This window comes from Bos indicus x Bos taurus, chromosome 2 (assembly GCF_003369695.1).
Source record: "Bos indicus x Bos taurus breed Angus x Brahman F1 hybrid chromosome 2, Bos_hybrid_MaternalHap_v2.0, whole genome shotgun sequence".
NCBI lineage: Eukaryota > Metazoa > Chordata > Mammalia > Artiodactyla > Bovidae > Bos > Bos indicus x Bos taurus.
This window is the reverse complement of record NC_040077.1, coordinates 22,352,708-22,374,397: the sequence shown is the minus strand read 5'-3', so window position 1 is coordinate 22,374,397 and position 21,690 is coordinate 22,352,708. Positions and strand designations below refer to the sequence as shown.

At 39.9% G+C, this 21,690-nt stretch overlaps 1 protein-coding gene across 1 annotated transcript in view; it reads right to left on the bottom strand.

Moving 5' to 3' along the window:
• OLA1 (Obg like ATPase 1) overlaps window positions 1-20,968 on the bottom strand; it is a 164,611-nt gene extending 143,643 nt beyond the window's left edge. The window contains exons 1-3 of the mRNA XM_027557358.1: window positions 20,474-20,968; window positions 18,760-18,860; window positions 1,248-1,391 (exon numbers count right to left, since the gene is read on the bottom strand). Coding sequence (XP_027413159.1) covers window positions 1,248-1,391; window positions 18,760-18,860 — 245 coding nt within the window. The 5' untranslated portion in view covers window positions 20,474-20,968. The remainder of the gene's footprint in view (window positions 1-1,247; window positions 1,392-18,759; window positions 18,861-20,473) is intronic.
• Window positions 20,969-21,690: the final 722 nt, after the last annotated feature.

The following is a 21,690-nucleotide window of genomic DNA, read 5'->3' as shown; positions in this document are numbered from 1 at the left end:
ATCTTCTCTCATCCTACACAACAACAATGAACCATTTCTCTATCAGGCTGTGACAAGCAACGAAAAGCGGATTTTATACAACAACCAGCAATGACCAGCTCAGTGGCTGGACCAAGAAGAAGCTCCAAAGCACTTCCTAAAGCCAAACTTGAACCAAGAAAAGGGTCATGGTCACTGTTTGGTGGTCTGCTGCCAGCCTGATCCACTACAGCTTTCTGAATCTCAGCAAAACCATTACACCTGAGAGGTATGCTCAGCAAATCAACGAGATGCACAGAAAACTGCAATGCCTGCAGCAGGCATTGATCAAGTGAATGGGCCCAATTCTGCATGACAATGCCCCACTGAACGTCGCACAACCAATGCTTCAAAAGTTGAACAAATTGTTCTACAAGGTTGGCCTCATCTGTCCCATTCACCTGACCTCTTGTCAACCAACTACCACTGCTTCAGCCATCTCGGCAACTTTTTGCAAGGAAAATGCTTCCACAACCAGCAGGACGCAGAAAACGCTTTTCACAAGTTTGCTGAATCCCAAAGCACAGATTTTTATGCTACAGGAATAAACAAACTTATTTCTCATTGGCAAAAATGTGTTGACTGTAATGGTTCCTATTTTGATTAATAAAGATATGTCTGAACCTAATTACAATTATTTAAAATTCAGGGTCTGAAACCGCAATTACTGTTGCACCAGCCTAATAACATGTTTGTTATAAAAACTTTAAACAACATAGAGAAACACAAGAAATAAAAAATGAAATTCCATTCTAAAAATTACATTCCTTAGAGATAACCATGGATTAGTTTGTGATCTTCACTTCATACATTTTCCTATGAATACACACATACGTGTATACATTTACATGAGTGGAATCACACAATACAGACTAATTACTCCCTTTACTTCACACTCCCCAGAAAAAAATAACTGCAATGTTAACAATGGATGTATCCTTCCTTACCCTTCTCCAGACTCTACATTACTTTAATAATCACCCCAAATAATGGCAACCAACTCGTGTTCTTGCCTGGAGAATCCCATGGACAGAGGAGCCTGGGGGGCTACAGTTCATGGGGTTGCAAAGAGTCAGACACCACTGAGTGACTGAGCACTCACAAAACAACAATTCCGAATTAATTTTGAAAAAAAATTAAAACACATGATTTTAAATACATCACTAATGTATGTGTACTTAATCTATACAGGGCTACCACATGAACAATGGCATAAAGATTTTTCTTACCTTGCTGGTTTGTGGTACTGGCAAAGAAAGTCAAATCTTTCATCAGGCACAGGTACTCTGCTCTCATTCGGATCAATAGTGCAGAATGGGAAGTTTTCTGCTGAAGCTTGACTATTGGTTAGTACATTGAAGAAGGTAGATTTCCTAAAATGAATAAAAACAATTTCAACCAATTTTTAGGCTAGCACAGAAAAATTTATCCTACTGTCATTTCAATGCTCAAATAAAATCCATGAGGGTTATAAAAACAATCTGGGGAAAGAGGAGGATACATTCTTACTAACAGAAATGAATTAAATTTACAACAGTGCACCTCATGATTTACAATTAAGTTATGCTCCTATCTCAGTCTACTTAGAATGTGAAAAACATTTCCCCAAAGAATCTTTGTTATAAATAACTAGTTTCACATCATACTACAAAGCCTATATATTTCATTCATCAAGTTGCTGAAACACCAGTATCATCTCACCTGTATCTAGTATGATTTCCTCTGGCATAAATGTAGAGACGTATGTATTTAGTTAGGTCAATTACTTCCCAAGCATTCTGAATTGGGAAACAGATGCTAACTGCCTCGTAGGAAATAAAAGTTTGGAGCTCAGACTCCCTTCTACTTGTTAATGCATAAGGATTACTGGTAGTCTAGAACTGTGATCTGTGGATTATGAAGGTAAAAATGCGAATTTTTCCCAAAGTACAACTTTAATCAAGAAAAAAGCTATTAATAATAAATAACACACACTCAGAGAATGCCAACTTGTATTACTATTCTCTCTTTTCCAAACACTTCTTTAAGGTAAAAATGTCTATTAGATGAGATCTAACCCTATACTCAGCAGTTTATACTTGTTACAGTTAGTTCATATGATTGAACTTTTAAACCAGAGAACCACTTTTTTTTTTTTAACCTCTGAGACCCTTTTAAAATAGTAGTGAACAAAAGGCAACATGGGAGACTCATCGAAATACTACTGGTGAGAAGTACAATTTGGCAATGATATATTAACTTGTACCTGTCCATCAGTCTTTAAAATACAGCTCTTATATCCCATTCAAATTAAATATTTTAGATTAAAGTAGAGAAGTTTCCCAAAACAGCCATTTAAATCATTACTGGTTACTTAGAGCATCACTGGTCAAATCTGCTTGCCTGTAATAACAGACTCAGCTGAGAATTTAAAGGCATGCACTACCAGGCCTCTTTCCAGATTTGGTATAGGTTACTAGAATAATCTACAAGTTCATATTTATCAAAAAAGTAATTAAAGGGAATTCCCTGGCAGTCCTGTAGTTAAATTCTGCACTTTCACTGCTGAGGGCATGTGAACTAAGATCCCAGGGCAGAGAACTAAGATCCTGCAAGCTGTGTGGTGCAGCCGAAAAGTAAAAAATAAATAAAAGGTAACTGAAATACTGTATACCTGCAATAAAAATAATAGCAAAATAATGGTACAATAGAAATATTTTAACCAAATTTAAACATATTAATTAATCTACTTATAAGACATTTGTGCCTTTCTTGGGGGACAAAAAAAATGCAGCTGTATTTCTGGATACTGTAGATAAAAAACTGCTTGTTGCTATTACCACAGGTTCAGTAACTGCAACATAAAAAGGCCATAGGGAGTTCATGGAGTTATTTTCAAATTTATTGGTATTAATAACTATTGCATTTTGACTGCCTACCTAGACAAAAATATGTTTCATAATAAAGAAATAAACTTAAAATTAAAACATATTATATAACAACAACGTAGAAAAGAAAGTCCCCATATCTCTTAGGCCAAAAGAATTTTTACATGCATCAACTAAACTTGGAAGACAGCTCCATTTTCACAGGTCACCTCCTCTTGGCCAGGATTTTAAATTTCACAAAGCCCAAGTCATCTATATTTTCCAATAGCTTTGTAAGTACAAAAAAAGAAAAAGAAATTTTCTAAGGATTATTAGTACAGGCTTTGGTGGCAAGCTAAGACATTTTGATCAATTCAAATCTACTAAAGAAAAGCCTTGCAAAAGCAAAGAATTTTAAAGTTTTGGCTTAAATTGGAGTGGTAAAGCCTATAAGACTTTTTGGTGAAATGAGGATTTTATACACACACACATGCACACACACACACACACACACACATTCAGATCCCTTAAGGTTATTATTGAAGCCTGAAGGTATAGGAAAGATTCAAAATTGTAGGGATCTCTCTCTAATGCAAGAAGAGGTTTACATAAACATTACTTCAGCAATGAAATGAAATATTATTTCTTTTCTCATAAGAAAGAGTAGCTAGACTTAATGTATGCTTCCTCCATTTAAAATCTATTTTATTTCTGAAGCTATATATTTTATTGTAATAGGTAAATCTGACTATGTTTAATCTAAAATCTTATGCAAAATTATATTATGTATAGGGAAGTTAGGATACCAATGTAAACTCCGCCATTATTCTGAATTAACTATTTATAAAATACACATTCAAAAACATGGAAAACGTAAAATGTTTTTTTTTGAAATGTTTTTAATTTATATTAAGATTTATATTAATTTATATTAAGTATATAAATATAATATATAATGTATATTATATAAATATAATACAATTTATATTAATTTATATGACGTTATAAAAGATATAACTAAACTGTTAAAAAGTAACTACCTACTAGATACAGAAATAAAAATGACATAAATAAATACCAGCGAGTGTACACATGGTTAGTAAAATATCACCAGTAATAAATCACTGAGGGCTATTACACAGGCCCTCGATATACACAAAGAGAAAAGCACTTCACCTCCATAGTGTTCTTCCCAAAAGTCTATAGCATGATTCCTGGTATCAAAATATAAAACTATAGCAATCCAAATAGTGTGGAGCTGGCATAAAGACAGACACATACACTAGAGGAACAGAATAGAGAGCCCAGATACACAGCCTTCCATATACAGTCAAATAATCTTTAAACAAGGGTATCTAGAATGGGAAAAGACAGTCTCTTCGATAAATGATGCTGAGGAAACTGGACAGCCATATGCAAAGGAATGAAGACCCTTACCTTACACTATATACAAAAATTAACTCAAAATGGATTATAGACCTAAAGCCTAAAACTATGAAACTTACAGAAGGAAATGTACAGAAGAAGCTTTGTGACATTGCATTTGGCAATTATTTCTGAGATATGACACCAAAAGGACAGGCAACAAAAACAAAATTAGGAAAAAAAAAAAAATGAGACTACATCAAAGCAAAGGACCTTAATAGACATTTCTCCAAAAGAAGATAAACAAACGGCCAAGAAACATGTGAAAAGATGCTCAACATCACCTATCATCAAGAAAATGCAAATCAAAACCACAATGAGGCATCACCTCACACCCAGCTGAATGGTCACTATCAAAAAAAAAACGGAAAATAAGACTTCCCCGGCAGTCCACTGGTTAGGCATCCACCTGTCAGCGCAGGGGACACAAGCTTGACCTCTGGAAGAAGACTCCACATGCCGTGGGCAACTAAGGCCACACGCCACACCACTGATGCCCAGGCGCCCGAGAGCCCCTTCCGTGCCACAAGAGAAGCTACCACAATGAGAAGCCCACGCACAGCAACTCAAGAGCAGCCTCAGCTCGCTGCAACTGGAGAAGGCCCATGAGTACAACAAAGCCCCAGTGCAGCCAAAAAAAAACAGTAAGTGTTGGCCAAGATATAGAGAAACTGGCACAGTCCTGGTAGAATGTAAAATGGCACAACCGCTATGGACACCAGTATGCAGATTCCTCAAAAAAATTAAAAAATAAAATTACCATGTGACCCAACAACTTCACTTCAGGGTATTTACCCTGAATAATTATAAGCAGGATCTACAGTGATATTTGGGAGAAGGCAATGGCACCCCACTCCAGTACTCTTGCCTAGAAAATCCCATGGACGGAGGAGCTTGGTGGGCTGCAGTCCATGGGGTCACAAATAGACTGAGCGACTTCACTTTTACTTTTCACTTTCATGCATTGGAGAAGGCAATGGCAACCAACTCCAGTGTTCTTGCCTGGAGAATCCCAGGGACGGGGGAGCCTGGTGGGCTGCCATCTATGGGGTCACACAGAGTCGGACACAACTGAAGCGACTTAGCAGCAGCAGCAGCAAAGTGATATTTACAGACTCATGTTCACTGCAGCATTATTCACAATAACCAAAAGGTGGAAGGAACCCTAATGTTTACTGACAGAGAAATGAACAAAGAAAAAGATTACAGCATGACAAAACATTAAAATGGAATTGAGGGTCATTATACAAAATACCTGATTGGCACTTTTCAAAAGTAAATGAAAATTTTTGTGACCTTTAAAAGATCTATACTGGAAAAGAAAAAGGACATTAGTGGGAAAACTGGTGAAATCCAAATAAAGTCTGTAGTTACTAGTAAATAAATAAGAAAAAAATCTATCTGAATTATGTGATGATACAGCAACAATGACCAGAATTCTGAAAAAGAACCTATGAAAATTAAAAGACTTAAAAGAAAGTAGATTAGGAAGTACTTTTAAGGCATACAATTACTGTTGATAACAGGAAAAAGTGAGTAGGAGAGTAGATCTGTTGTCCAAAAGATTATTCTAAACATATTAAAAAAGAAAGCAAATAATTCCCAGTCTCAAATTTCCACAGACGAGCAGGTACCCTGGAATACTGACAGAAATAATAAGAGTTAAGATCATTTAAATTGGGGAATTTTGCTTCCCCTTCTATTTATAGAACTGCTCTCCTGCCACAATCAACTAGCGAATCAGACAAAACATATGAAGTAACAGTTTTCAAACAGTGGACAATATACCACACAGGAAGTGTTCTCTGCAAGAACTACAAATGAACTAAGCTCTGAAACTGCCCTAGCTTACTGCCTAAAGGTGGTTTCAAAGCCACAGCACAGGAAGGGGGAACCAAAGGAACCTGGCAGTCGTGCCAAGTTAAAGAGACTGAGATGAGAGTTTTGAGAAGCCCAAAGCAGCTAGAATTTATAGGACAGTGTACTAAAAGGAAGCAGCTGCACAGAGAGGGCTCTGGACATCAGCAGAAGGTATCTTCAAGAATAAGGCTGAGTAACACTGTACACGAGTAAGGTCAGTGTCCACGGGCCAGGGGAAAAAATACCCAAGTGCAGCACAGTGAACAATTCTCAGGTTCACACAGAGCTTAGAATAGTTCACATCCCTACCAGCTGGAACAGACAGAGATGCAAGGGAACTTGGGTAGAGTCCTCAAAGCCACATCTTAGTATAAGAGCTAAAGTAGCACCACAGCAAAAAAATATTATGAACCTATCTTAAGAAAATATAATAAAAAGTCTCAAAAAAATAAAAAACCAAATGTGAGAACAAAGTCCAACACTCATTAAAGGACTACTACAACTTTCAGCAAGCAACATAAAATCTAGCATCTAGAATCCAATAAAAAGTAAGAGGAATGCAAAGAAGCAGGAAAATAAAACATCAAAATCAGGATAAAAGTCAACAAACGTAAACAAACCCAGTAATGATAGAGATGATGGTATTAGCAGATGAGGACCTTAAGATAAATGTTATAGATATTTTTAAATTTTTCTGAAGGATATAAAGGTGAATATGAAGACAATGAGGAATTAAATTAAAAACTACCCAGGCAGGACTATGGTATAAAAAATATAATATCTAAAAAAATGAAACTGAAATTATAGCCACTGGATGTAACTAACTGCACAACAGACACTGCAGAAAAGATCAGTGAGCATGAAGACAGAGCAACAGAAACCATCAAGTGAAGCACAGAGGGGGAAACTGGACAAAAAATAACCACAGCTTCAGCAGAATACTAATTAGAGGATTAACTCACGTATAATAAGAATAACAGAAGGAGAAGAAAGGAAACAGGGAGAAGGGGAGGGAAAAGCAATTGAAGAAATACTAGCCAAATATTTTACAAATTTAATAAAAATCATAAACTCACAAACCTAAAAATCTCAACATATCCCAAGCAAAAGAGGCATAAGAAAAACCATAACAATGCATATGAAAATCAAATTTCTGAAAACTAGTATATAAAAAGAAAATTTTAAAGAAAACTATAGGGGGACAAAACACATTATGTACAGAAAAACCATGATGATACAGAAAAACCATGATGATAATGACAATAGACTTCTCATTAGAAAGCTGAAGAAAATGGAAGATAACTTCAATGTGCTGAAAGAAAAACCGTTCCTAGAATTGCCAACAAAAATCTTTCCAAAATGAAGGCATAATAAGCACATGAAAAGATGCTCAACATTAATAGGAATCAAGGAAATGCAATTCAAAACCACAATGAGATGCCACTTCATGGTTTGGCTATAATCAAAAAGATGGTAACAATCAACGATACCACAAATAACAAATGCTGAAACTAAGATATGAAGAAAAAAGAACCCTTGTACACTGTTGGTGGGAGGTGTAACTACTGTGGAAAACAGTATGGAGGTTCCTCAAAAAAGTAAAACCAGGGACCTTCCTGGTGGTCCAGTGGTTAAGAATCTGCCTTGTAAAGCAGGGGACCTGGGTTTGATCCCTGGCTGGGGAACTATGATGCCACATGCCACAGAGTAACGAAGTCCACGTGCTGCAACTGTTGAGCCTCTGTACTCAGCAGCCAGCGCACCACAGCCAGAGAGTCTGTGCACCACAATGAAAGATCTCGAATGCCACAGTGAAAATCCCACAGGCGGCAACTAAGACCTGACACAGCCAAATAAATAAATAAAGTATTTAAAAAAAAAACTACCATATGAGCCAGCAATTCCACTCCTTGGGTACATACCCAAAGAAAACGAAAACACTAATTCAAAAAGATACACACACCTCAATGTTCAAAGCACCATTATTTACAACAGCCAAGATATGGAAGCACACTGTGTCCACCAACAGATAAAGGGATAAGTCAGGCAGAGAAAAGATAAATACTAAATACTATGTTATCATTTATATATGGAGTCTAGAAAACAAAACAAACCAGTGAATGTAACAAAAAAGAAACAAACTCACAGATGAAGATAATGAGGAATGCAAAAAAATATGAAAACTATCAGACAGAACAATTGTATAAATATCTGAAGTGAAATGAAACTGAAATGAAGATACAGAGAACAAAACAGTGGTTATCAGTGGGCATAGGGAAAGTGGGGTAGCAGCAAGACAAGGGCAGGGGAGTAAGATATACACAAACTACTATGCATAAATAAGCCATAAGGATACAGTATTCAGCACAAGGGATAGAGCCCATATTTTATAATAACTGTAAATGAAATATAATCTACAAAATTTTGAATCACTATGTTACACGCTTAAATATTGTAAATCAAGTGAAGTCACTCAGTCGTGTCTGACTCTGCAATCTCATGGACTGTATCCTACCAGGATCCTCCATCCACGGAATTTTCCAGGCAAAAGTACTGGAGTGGGTTGCCATCAACTATACCTTAATTTTAAAAATGCTTAATAAAGGTAACAACAAGCATTGGTGAGAATGTGAAGAAAGTTGACCCTACATACGTTGCTGATAGGAATACAGACTTACATGCTCGCTTCGGAAAATAGTTTGGCAGTTCCTCAAATACTTAAATACACAGTCACATACAACCTAGAAATTCCACTCTTAAGTATACACTCAAGAGCGGTGAAAACATATGTCACACATAAATTTGTTTATTCCAAAGCTGGAGCAGAGAAAGTACAAATAAGTCTAGAACACAATATACACAATTTTCTACTTTCTGGAGTCAGAAAGTAGAAAACACTAAAAAAATAGAGGACACATCAAAAGGTATACTTGTGAACAGTAAGGCTCCTGAAGGCCATATATGTGCAGTTGGAGCGACACAATGTAACAAGAGTAACCCATTATAAACAACAAAGTAAAAACTGCTCCTGATACAAACAAATTATAAGTAACAGAAGAAGGGGAGGCTCTTCTTTACAACAGAATTCTATACAACAGAATTTCCATTGTTCCTTCTATAAATATACAAATATACAAGGAACAATAGAAATTTTTAAATCACCATTTGGTAAACACCACAATAATAACTATTTCAAACAAGAATCATTAATACATGCCATAACTGGGAGGCAAAAGTACGAGAAATACAATATTTACATAATTTCAAAGTATCTTCCTACAACATATGTAATGGGAAATACAGAAAACCTTTCAGTGAAGAAATCTGTCAGACATCTCCTAGATAACTGATCAAAGTTAATTAACATCACTAGCATTAGGACAAATCAAGGTTGTATGCTTCCGGATGTAATGTACTTAGAAGCATATGTCAATTCTGCATCCAAAAGTATGAATTTTACCACAAGGAAATATTAGATAAACCTCAAGGTTTAAGAGCCTAAGGTAAATGGCCACCACTCCCCAAAAGTGTCAAGGACATAAAGAAACAAAGTGATAAACTGTTTCAGATTAAAGGAAACTAAGGACACAGCAAGGGTTAAGTGCAACATACATGTAACCCTGGACTAGATCCTGGGCCAGAAAATGAATATTAGTAAGAAAACTGGTAAATCACTGCTGATTTCCTAAATTTTATAACCATACTGTGTTAACAGTTGGGGAATGTAAACAGACCTCATATAGGATTTTTTTTTTTTAACTGGTTTTGCAAGCGTAAAATTTTTAAATTGTGAAACTTCTTGAAAAAAACAGTTTTTATTTAACCTTAAGCAGAGTCACACAGACTGGGAAGAGGCAGTTCTAATACATATCCAACAAGGAATCCATATCCAGAATAAACAACACCTAATCATTACAAAAAAAGAAAAAAAAATCCTTCACAGAAGATGACCAATAAACATTTTAAAAGATGCTCAAAATCATTAGCTATCAGAGAGATGCAAAACAATCATGAGATTACACTTGAAGTATGACCAAAATGAAAAAGAATGATAATACCAAGTGCCAGTGAGGATGCAGAACAATTAGAAATTCTGCAATACCAGCACTATAAGTTAGAATAATAATAGATAATTTGGAAAACTATGTGGCAGTATCTACTTAAAGCTATTTAACTAGTCGGGGTGGGAAGTTTGGAGAAGAGGCAGGGTAAGTGGGTAAGTGCATCCATTCGCCCAACAGAAACGAGTGCTTAGATCCACTCACCAAAAGACATGTACATGAAAGTTCAAATCACCTCAATCCATCACAGGCAAAAACTGGAAACTACCCAAGTGCCCATCACAGCAACCTGGGTAAACATCCTGTATATTCTCTCAGGCATAACGTTGACGTATAAAAAGTGTCAGAGTGCATAATGTGTGATTCCATCTCCATCAGGCAAACTAACCAATGTGGTGATATAAGCTGGAATGTGGTAGGAAAGACAGTTCTGACTGAGAAGGGGCACAGGCAAGTCTTCTGTGGCACTGGATTTGTTCTAGATCTTGATGTGGGTACTGGTTACATGGGTGAATTAAAACGTAAAAATCTGATATGTACATTTAAAGTTTTCACGTTTTATTGTATATGTTATACCTCAATGTAAAAAACAAACAAAAAAAATCACTTGGGCAAAACAAAACAAAAGATTCACTATAGATAATGCTCTGACAAAAAGCCCACTTAAGAAGCCTCTGGAATAATTCAAGTAAGAAATCAGTGGCAATGAAGATGTGAAAAAAACAGATCAGAGAGAGACTCGGGTACCAGGTTTGGTACCCTACAGAAAAATACAGCTGAGGAGAAAGGATGCAAAGATAAATCTCTCAAGTATCTGGGCGTAAAGCAGTATTACTACACAGGAGAGGGAATATAACAGCAGGACTATAGAAAAGAGAAGCCAACAGATGATTAAAATCAGGAGAGGATGAGACTAACCAGGGAGAAAGGATGAGAGAGAAGACAGCCAAGGACAGAAATCTATTAAGAGAGCAGAGGAAGTGTAGCAACCACAAAAGACTGCAGAAGAGTAAGAAAGGTGGAGAGTTACAAACAGGGCCGAGAAGTTATAGACAAAACGTGAGCACCAGCTTTCAGATCACTACTGCATTTTGCTATAGTCTTTGTCAAAACCAAACATTTTTAAAAGGTCTTAAATGACCTAAAAAAAAAGTTAAAGTACACAATTTGTGATTTCCCTGTACTTTCATTTCCAAATCAGTTTCAAACTAGTTCATGCAAGCAATCTGCAGAAACAATTAAGTCATAAGTGGAAGACACTGTCAAGAATCTATAACTATAAATGAAAAATATAATCTATTCCAAGGATAGAATACACATAATTGGTTATTTCTTATATATAATGTATATATAATAAAACACTACTCCGTATGAAGTTAGTGGCTTTTCTGGATATGAAATTTTTAACAATCAAATACTGGAAAAAAATCTGGCCAGCATAAAAAATAAATATATGCATAAAGAGCGAGTTATAAATTGAACACTAAGAGAATAATCTTCCGCCAGTGAGCTTCTTGAAGCAATCAAGAATAGAGCCTCAGGCTTACCTTGTGGTCCTGTGGTTAAGAATCTGCGTTGCAATGCAGGGGACACTGGTTCAATCCCTGGTCTGAGAAGATCCCACATGCCTTGGGGCAACTACTAAGCCCGTGTGCCACAACTACTGAACCCACTCTCTGCAACTACCGAAGGCCACAGGCCTTAGAGCCCATGCTCGGCAACGAGAGAAACCACTGTAAAGAGAAGCCCACACACTGCAGCTAGAGTAGCCCCAGCCGGCCGCAACTAGGGAAAGCGCATGCCCAGCAAGGAAGAACCAGAGCAGCCAACAAATAAACAAGAAACAGATGTATTTTTTAAAAAAAGGAATGGTGCTTCTTCAGTAAGACCAAGAAGCTAAGAATCAGCCAGAAAGACCTCTCCGGGAAACAAATGGGTGTCATACAAAACTATACTGGAGAAATAATAGAATGCAGCAGATTAAAGATGGCCACACATTCTTTGCCACTCCTCCCACCAAGAAACTGGTCTATTTCCCTTCCCTCCTTGTCTCTGGGCTGGTGCCATGACTTGTTTTAACTAAAAGAAATAGGTGGAAGCATGTTGTACCACCGTCACATCTTCTCTCTCTTGGGAGCTAGCCACCACGCTATAAAAAAGTTTGGAGATAACCTGGAGAGACAGAAGCCAAGTAAAGGAGGGCAGAAATGACCCAGACTTCCAGCCAAGCCTGATAAGGCCCCAGCCCTGCCAGTATGGCCACTTGAACCCTCCAATCCTGACTGGCCACCAGCTGAATGCAGGCACATATAGGATATATAGGATCTGAAGTGAGACCAGTAGCAAACTCTCCCAACTAAGCTACAGAACCAGGAGAAATAATAAAGTCATTGTCTTAAACCGCAAGCTTTTGTAATGGTTTGTTACATTAAACTACATAACTAAAACACTGAACATAATTATTCTGCAATTTTTTTTAAAAGCATTTCCTACAGCGTTTTCCTTAACAACAGTACCTAGCTTTGAAAGACTCTGTAGTTGGTCTCTGGTGAATTGGAAAACAGCAAGTCATAGGAACAACCAAAGGACATTCCCAGAAGTATCAACTAAGCAAGACAAATAGTCCCCTAAGGCAGCTGTGACTGCTGGAACAGAGTGTACAGTGGTCCCCCAATTTTCATTCTCTCCTCCTTTCACAGTAACAGATTTTTTAACTGATCATCTGACCATCAAAATAAAGACTACATTTCCTAGCCTTCCCTGAAAAATTCTTATGACTAAATCTGGACAAAAGAATGTGCAGTGTGACAACTTACAGGAAAAAAAATCCATAATAGACCGCAGGGCAAGTCACTTGGCCTTTTGACCTTCTGGATAACCAGCTGTCTGGAATTCACAACACTTTGGATGATGAGAACGAAAGGCCGCTCCCTTAGGACTGCCAAGGCACGAAGTGCAAGGAGCTGGGGTTTCTAAGACTTCATAAAGCGAAGTCAATATACCAACCCATGACTGCTAAATTTACTTTACATAAAAAAGAAATTTCTGTTTCGGCCATAGTTTTTGGGGGGGTTTCTGACACCTGCAACTGAAACTAACCACATCTCATGCAGTGACAGCATCAAGAAGAGCTGTCCCAAGACGGAATATCAAATTGTAGTTTCTCAAGCAAAGACAATATAATGGAGCAAGGACAGTCTTTTCAACAAACGGTGCTGGAACAACTGGACATCCATATGCCAAAAAAAAAAAAGAATCTAGATACAGACATTACACAATTCACAAAAATTAACTCAAATGGATCACAGACCTAAATGTAAATGCAAAACTAAAAAACTCCTAGAAGTGAAGTCAAGTTGCTCAGTGGCTTCCAATTCTTTGCAACCCCATGGACTCTATAGTCCATGGAATTCTCCAGGCCAGAACACTGGAGTGGGTAGCCTTTCCCTTCTCCAGGGGATCTTCCCAACCCAGGGATCAAACCCAGGTCTCCCACATTGCAGGCGGATTATTTACCAGCTGAGCCACAAGGAAAGCCCAAAACTCCTAGAAGATAGGGAAAAACTCAGATGACTTAGGGTATGGCAATGACTTTTCAGTACAATACCAAAGGCATGATCCATGAAAGAAACAGTAAGGTTTGCAACCCCATGGACTATAGCTTGCCAGGTTCCTTTATCCATGGGATTTCCTGGGCAAGAATGTTGGAGTGGGTTGCCATTTCCTTCTCCAGGGGATCGTCCCAACCCAGGGATTGAACACGTGTCTCCTTCACTGGCAGGCAGATTCTTTACCATTGCACCACATAGGAAGCCCAATAAAAAGGTAAACTTATTTAAAATGAAAAATTTCTGCTCTGCAAACACAACGTCAAGAGAATGAGAAGACAAGCCACAAACTGGAAGAAAATACTTGCAAAACACATATTTGATAAAGCGCTGCTGCTGCTGCTGCTGCTAAGTCACTTCAGTTGTGTCCGACTCTGTGCGACCCCATAGATGGCAGCCCACCAGGCCCCACCGTCCCTGGGATTCTCCAGGCAAGAACACTGGAGTGGGTTGCCATTTCCTTCTCCAACGCATGGAAGTGAAGGTGAAGTCGCTCAGTCGTGTCTGAGTCTTTGCGACCCCATGGACTGCAGCCTACCAGGCTCCTCCATCCATGGGATTTCCAGGCAAGAGTACTGCAGTGGGGTGCCATTGCCTTGTCCATGATAAAGCACAGTTATCCAAAATATACAAAAAACTCTTAAAACTCAGCAATAAGAAAACAAACTAATTAAAAAATGGGCCAAGACCTTGACATACATCTCACCATAGAAGATATTCAGATGGCAAATAAGTATAAGAAAAGATACTTCACAATGTCATCAAGGAAATACAAATTAAAACAATGGAATACCACTACACCTATTAGAATGGCCAAAATCCAGAACACTGACAGCACCAAATGCTGGCAAGGATATGGAGCTAAAGGAATTCTCACTCATTGCTGGTGAAAATATAAAACGATACAGCCACTTCAGAAGCTTCTTATAAAACTAAAAACATACTCCTGCCATACAATCCAGCAATCATATTCCTTGGTCCAAATGAGTTGGAAATTAATGCCCACACAAAAACCTACAGATGGATGTTTACAACAAGTAGTTTTATTCGTAACTGCCAAAATTTAGAAGCAACCAAGATGTCCTTAAGTCAGTGAATGGATTAAAAAAACTATGGTACATCCAGACAATGAAATACTATTCAGCGCTAAAATGAAATGAGCTATTTAAGCCAGGAAAAGACATATAAGAAACAAATGCATATTACTAAGTAAAAGAAGGCAATCTGAAAAGGCTACATACTGCACAATTCCAATTTCATTCTAAAAAAACCAAAGTATGGAAACAGCGAAAAGATTAGTGGTTGAGGAGAGTTCATAAATAGGCAGAGCAGAGAGGATTTTCAGGGTAGTGAAACAACTCTATGAGATACTGTGGACAAAGGTCTTCATACATTTGTCTAAATCCATAGAAGGTAAAGAACCAAGAGTGTACTCTACAGTAAATTATGGACATTGGGTGATGTGTCAGTGAGGTTCATCAATGGTAACAAATGTCCCACTCTGGTGTGGAATGTTGCTAAGAGGGGAAGGACATGCACATATATGGGCAGGAGGTGTATGGGAAATCTCTGTGTCCTTCCCTCAAAGCTGCTGTGAGCCTAAAAACAAAACATACAAACAAGCAAAAAACCTTAAAAAAAAAAAGTATCAGTAGTGTCCCCTAACATCCTCCAAGCCTTATACCTACAATGATATACTTGCCCAAGAAGAGCTAATTTATAAAGGGTCATTCAGGTAAGAAAAAGCAGAACAAACCTGGAAATTAAATTTCCATATTTTTGTTTTAGTATTCTTTCTACTTCACTTCATTAAAAGTGGCCATCAAAACATGTCCCCTTATCACTAAACCTACACATGGCATCAAGGGCAGAAGAACTACCCCATTCACAAATAATTACTGAGTGCCTACTAAGTTCCTGGGCTTCCCTAGTAGCTCAGTTAGTAAAGCATCTGCCTGCAATGCAAGAGACCCAGGTTCAATCCCTGGGTCAGGAAGATCATCTGGAGAAGGAAATGGCAACCCACTCCAGACTCTTGCCTGGAGAACTCCATAGACAGAGAAGTCTGGCGGGCTGCATCCCACGGGATCACAGAGTCACACACAACTGTGTGACTAACTTTCACCTTCTTTGCCACTGTCACTAAGTTCCTAACACTGCTGCTGCTGCCGCTAAGTCGCTTCAGTCGTGTCCGACTTTGTGTGACCCCATAGACAGCAGCCCACCAGGCTCCCCCGTCCCTGGGATTCTCCAGGCAAGAACACCGGAGTGGGTTGCCATTTCCTTCTCCAATGCATGAAAGTGAAAAGTGAAAGTGAAGTCGCTCAGTCGTGTCCAACTCTTGGCGACCCCATGGACTGCAGCCTTCCAGGCTCCTCCGTCCATGGGGTTTTCCAGGCAAAAGTACCAGAGTGGGGTGCCGTTGCTTTCTCCGAACACCAGTCTAAGTGCTAGAAATAATAACAATGAAGAAGAACAAGGCTATCTTTGCCTTCATGGAATTCAAAGTATAATGGGAAGAGGGCAGCGACATCAAACATTGATTAAATTAGATAACACATATAATGTGCCCAATGATAGGCATATAGCAAATAAGTGTTCAAATAAGTATCAGGTATTGTTAGCTATAAATATTACCTCGATGTTTTTAGGTAATCAGCCTTATGGCTACTAAAAAGCAAAACTTTTTATTCATCCAGTTCTCTAAAAACCAAGAGATTCTTCAGATGGTTTCTGTACTGTGCTTAGGCGCTCAGTCGTGTTCGACTCTTTGCAGCCCCATGGACTGTAGCCCACCAGGCTCCTCTGTCCATGGAGCTTCTCCAGGCAAGAATACTTGAGTGGGTTGCCATGCCCTCCTCCATCGGTTTCTGTACTAAAGGTCCTTATTTTTTAACTGTCCCCTCTCCCCAGTCCGTTTCTTGTGAGCCTATCTAGAGGAAGACATGTTCAGTCAGATTTCCCTACACAGGAACCGGCATTCCTCTGGAGAGGCAGCAGGTGATGAGAAACACCCAGAGGACCACACCTCTGGTCCACACCCAGAGCTTCATATGGCTGGGCTCCATGCAGACCCAACTCCGCCAGGCTATCCAAGCTCCTGTCCCTACTGAGGCTTGGCCATTCAGCTTGCTCTTCAATGCTTTTCTTCCAGTGTCTTTTTCTTGCTTAAAACAACAAGAATTTGTGCTGCTTACGAAGAACCCTAACTGATACAGTTAGGCAATGTAAGATCATTCTATAAAAAGGAGTGTTCACAGCCAAACACAATTGCCAAATCTCATCAAACTGTGCATTATTAAAATGAGTGAATTTACTGTTATGAAGTATATGTCAACAGAACTGGAGGAGTATTTAATTTAAAAGCATAAATAACACATTTAAAAAAATATTTTAGGTTATTCTCATATATACTGACATTATGCTCTATGCTAAAAAACTCATGTAAGAAATACTTTTTCAGATGGACCATTTTACAATTTCCCTGGCAGTCCAGCTGGTTAAGACTCTATGTGCTTCCACTTCACGGGGTATGGGTTCAATCCCTGGTCACCAAACTAAGATCCCACATGCCATGCAATGCAGCCAAAAATAAAATAAAAGGAAGAAGTTTAAGATAACCCATTTAAAGTGTTTCCACTAAAATCAAGCTGCACTGACTGCAATGAGTCTAGAATAAGAGAAGTACGTTAATATCTAAAAACTATGTCTTGCTTACTAAGTGTAATAAAGCTCACAACATACATAATGATCATATCTTGCTTTCAAGTTTATTGACAACACCCCTACAGTACTTTGCTTAATTATTTGTTTTGCTTATATTCCCACTCTCTATTTAGTCTTACTTTGCAAGCAGCCTATATCACAGCAGGAAACCCCCTCAAAATGCAAACCTCTCCAGCTCCAGTTGAAATTAGGACAGCCACACGTCACGCTTTACATTACAAGAATTTCAGAACTGCCTCACTTGGTCACACCATGCTGCATTCACTAGGCAGTCTCTGTGACAGGGGCTCCAAGGAACACATCAAAGAACACGGTTGTCCCACCTGCCAATCTTAAGCCTAACTCACATTCCAAAACATCTTCTTTCACCTTAACAAATCCTTAACATATTGGATTTGATACTCCTTAGTACACCCCAATCATTTCTGAGACATTTTTTGTATTTTAAGGTTAGTGAAAGGTATTAAAATAGAAGGGCAAATAATGAAAAAATAGACTTTGAACATTCAAGTTGCATGTGCATATTTATACAAAAAAAAAAAACACCCACAAATATTTTCTAATTACTGTCTCACTCGCAATAAGTGATTCACTTTAATTTTAAACATTACAAAACTCAAAATTTTATTCCCACAACTTTCAGATTTAACCACTTTATAACAAATACCCTTTTATCATACAATTTCCAATATTAAGTTCAAATTCATCACCTTCTCTTCAAGTAAAAATTCAGTCATCTTATCCCTGATCTCCCCAAGAATCTAATCAAATTTATAATGTGGGTTTTAAAACTATTTACTAAAGTATCCTACTGTGTGGCCTTTGGTGACCAGACTAGGTATCCTACATAGCCAACCAGCGAGAAAATCTAATTTAAACTATTCTAATTCCACATAAATTCAGCATTGTGTCTCCCAACAGTGTTTGAGGCAAACCAGGGCTGTTCTGTCTCAACTAGATGTTTCAATTCCCACAGATTCTTCCTCTGAGTTCAGCAAAACAAACAATGTAAGTTAACTCAAGTTTCAATACAGTATCTGTGTAGAAAACCAAAAATAAGATACATCTCAATGAAAACCTTGCTTTGCAACATAGTAGTATTCCAGTTTCCTGGCCTCTTCAATTTAAATTTCAATTACCTCCAGAGTTTCCCTTTGTACCACAGGACCAAAATATTTACAAAAGGAAAATGTGAAAAGGCCAATATTCACCTACCCAACATTTGGTAATCCAACAATACCAATTTTCAAGGAGGTTCCAAATCTTCCAATGATTGGGGGTGGTTTAATTCCATCACCTCCCTTTTTGGGGGGCATCTGAAATGTCAAAACAAACATACACGTGAACAAAACATTTTACTATCCCCATTGACCAAAAACACATTTCATCACACAAAATATATTATTGAATAATAAAAAACAAAATGCACTGTATATATTAATTCAAAACTGACATACTTTATTTTTCAACAATATAAACAGAAAAGTTGTTAACAGATTTGATTATGATAGTTATCAAAGCAGTCACCCCTGAAAAGTAATAGAAAAACTGATCTAAAAATATGTAGCACCAGGGATTCCCTGGTGGCTTGGTGGTAAAGAATCTGCCTGCCAATGCAGGAGACACAGGTTTGATCCCTGATCTGAGAAGATCCTACACGGTGAGGCCCAATTAAGTCTGTGAGCCACAAATATTGAGCCTGAGCTCTAGAGCCCAGGAATGGCAACTACTGAGCTCACGTGTCTCAGCTACTGCCTAGAGCCCCTGCTCTGCAAGGAGAGAAGCCACTGCAATGAGAAGCAAGTACTCCACAACTAGAGAAAATCCAGAACAGCAAGGAAGACCCAGCACAGCCAAAACGAAATTTAAAATATGTAAGTAAAATACAAATATGTGGCACCAGAAATAAAAAATAAAACGTAAGCTGCCAATCTTCCATTCAGACTGTTCACAAAACACTTTCTTAACCTGACGTGTGGTTACATGAATGAAAGCATTTGGAAGCACAAGCACAGATAAAAGTGTCAAAGAAAATCCATTGTAGAACCACTAGCAACCGAGTCACCTCCCACCAAACCATTCCCCCTTAATCTGGAACCTACTCTTTCCCATTTCGCACAGAAACACCACGTTTCACATGAAAGAACACTCGCCAACATCAAGGTCTTTCCAACAAGTTTCTTCCACCTTTGGCACTGTAGCTACGACTCCTCAGACCTCATAAGCAACGTCCGGAATCTACCCTTTGATTATTTCTAGTCCGAAATGGATTTACTAAACCTTTTTGTTTAAAGGTCGAAACTTTCTGGGTCCCTGACAATCTGGCTCCAAGTTTCTCCGCGCGGAACTGACCCCACTTCAGTACTGCAAACTGAACTTAAGAGGACTGCTAACCTCACGTTTTATAAGCTGGGAACTATGTCCCTATCTTCTGGCTCCAGCGGAACCTCCGCGGGCCACGCTGAGGCCCCGCTCATTAAGTGATAGTCCAGCCTCTGATCCTTGACCCCGGAGGCCAAGGAATCTCCCTTCTAGGATCGTAACTCCCACCAGTTGCCAGCCAAACCCCAGATCTCCGAAGCACATTTACATGAGAGGACACTCCAGTCCCCTGGCCTTCTACCGAGGGGTGGCCGGCCGCCCAGCCAAAGCAGAGACCCTCCAAAAACCTTCCCCCTCTGGATGGGGCCACTGGCCATCCCCGCCTCGGTAGGAGGCTTTCCCTAGAACGTGCCGAGTGAGGCGTGGGCCGCTCTCGCGAGGCGCGGCCTAGTCCAACAACGCCTCATTCATCCACACGCTCCACGCCGCCAGCTGCCCTCGCCCCGTGCCGGCCACCCAGCCCTGGCCCGACGCCGGCCTCAGAGCAACGAGTCGGAGGGTCGAAGACGCGGCGGGGGCGCGCCCGCAGGCTCCCTGAGGACCTCACCGTGCTCGGGGCGCGCGATGACACGGGGGTCCCAGCGGCAGCGGGAGATGGGTCCTACCGGCAACGGGAGGCGGGGAGGAAGGAGGAGAGAGCGCAGGCCCGGCCCCTCCGCCGAGCAGCACGCACGTCGGCGGCGGCGGCGGCGGAACGGGCGGGCCGGGCGCCGGGCTGCACCTGCGCGCAGGCCGCGCGCCCCGCCGCGCCCCGCCCCACCCCGCCCCGCGTGCCCGCCCGCCCGGCCCGTTGGTCCGGCCGCCTGGAAGCGGGAGAGAGTGGGAGGAGCCGCGCGGCACCCGAGCGGGCGGAAGCTGGAGATCCAGCCCTGCCTGCCTGACCCCTGTACCCCCGAGAGGCGTCTTCCGCCCTCCCTACACGTGGGCGTCTCGGCCTGAGATCTCGGCTTCCTTCCCTGTGCTTGCCCTGCATTGCCAGTAAGCGCACATTTCAGCCGCGGGACCTCGAACCATCCCGCCTGACCGCCTGCCGGCAGACGGGTTGACTCAGGTCTAGTAATTAGCCGCGCCAGCCCTGCTTGGCTGCCAACTGATTCATCGGGGACCACGGCCCCAGCTCGCCTTCTTTTTCTATAACTCTTCACTCAATCTGATAATGAGAAGCTGGTAAACTTTCTTAAAGGAAAAAAATAGGACTAAAGGAAGCCTGTGATCTAAGGAATCCTTCGTTGCCTTAATAGTTCAGGCATTTTACAGGCACGGAATCCCTGGATGAGATTAACACAGCCAATATTCACACACATACACACACACCGTCCTTTTCCTCTGGAGGGTTAAGAGCAGGGACCTTTAGAATTTAGGAAATGTAGGTTTCAATCTGGGTTCCACTACTCATAAGAGGTTATACTGATGGTGAGTACAAAGTGTGGGCTATTTAGCTTCCTTCTGTTTCTTAGCTACCCTGTACTCAGACACCAGTTTTTATAAATACAAGGTTTTGGTGACACGGGAGCTGGACTGAGACAACTTAAATAGTGCATATGTATCATATACTCTTACGAAGTTCTACAGTCGGCTTTCACACGGCTGCTTGTGAAAAAAGAGGAACCGTTACTTAAAAAGCTCAAGAATCCCAGAGAGCCCAACCTGTCCAGCAACCAGCCACTCCAATATTGATTGAAAACGTTCCCCAGCCGAGGAGTAATAGCACTGTCTTCAACTTAGCACTGTTCTTAGGCCAGATCTCAACACTTGTTCAATCTC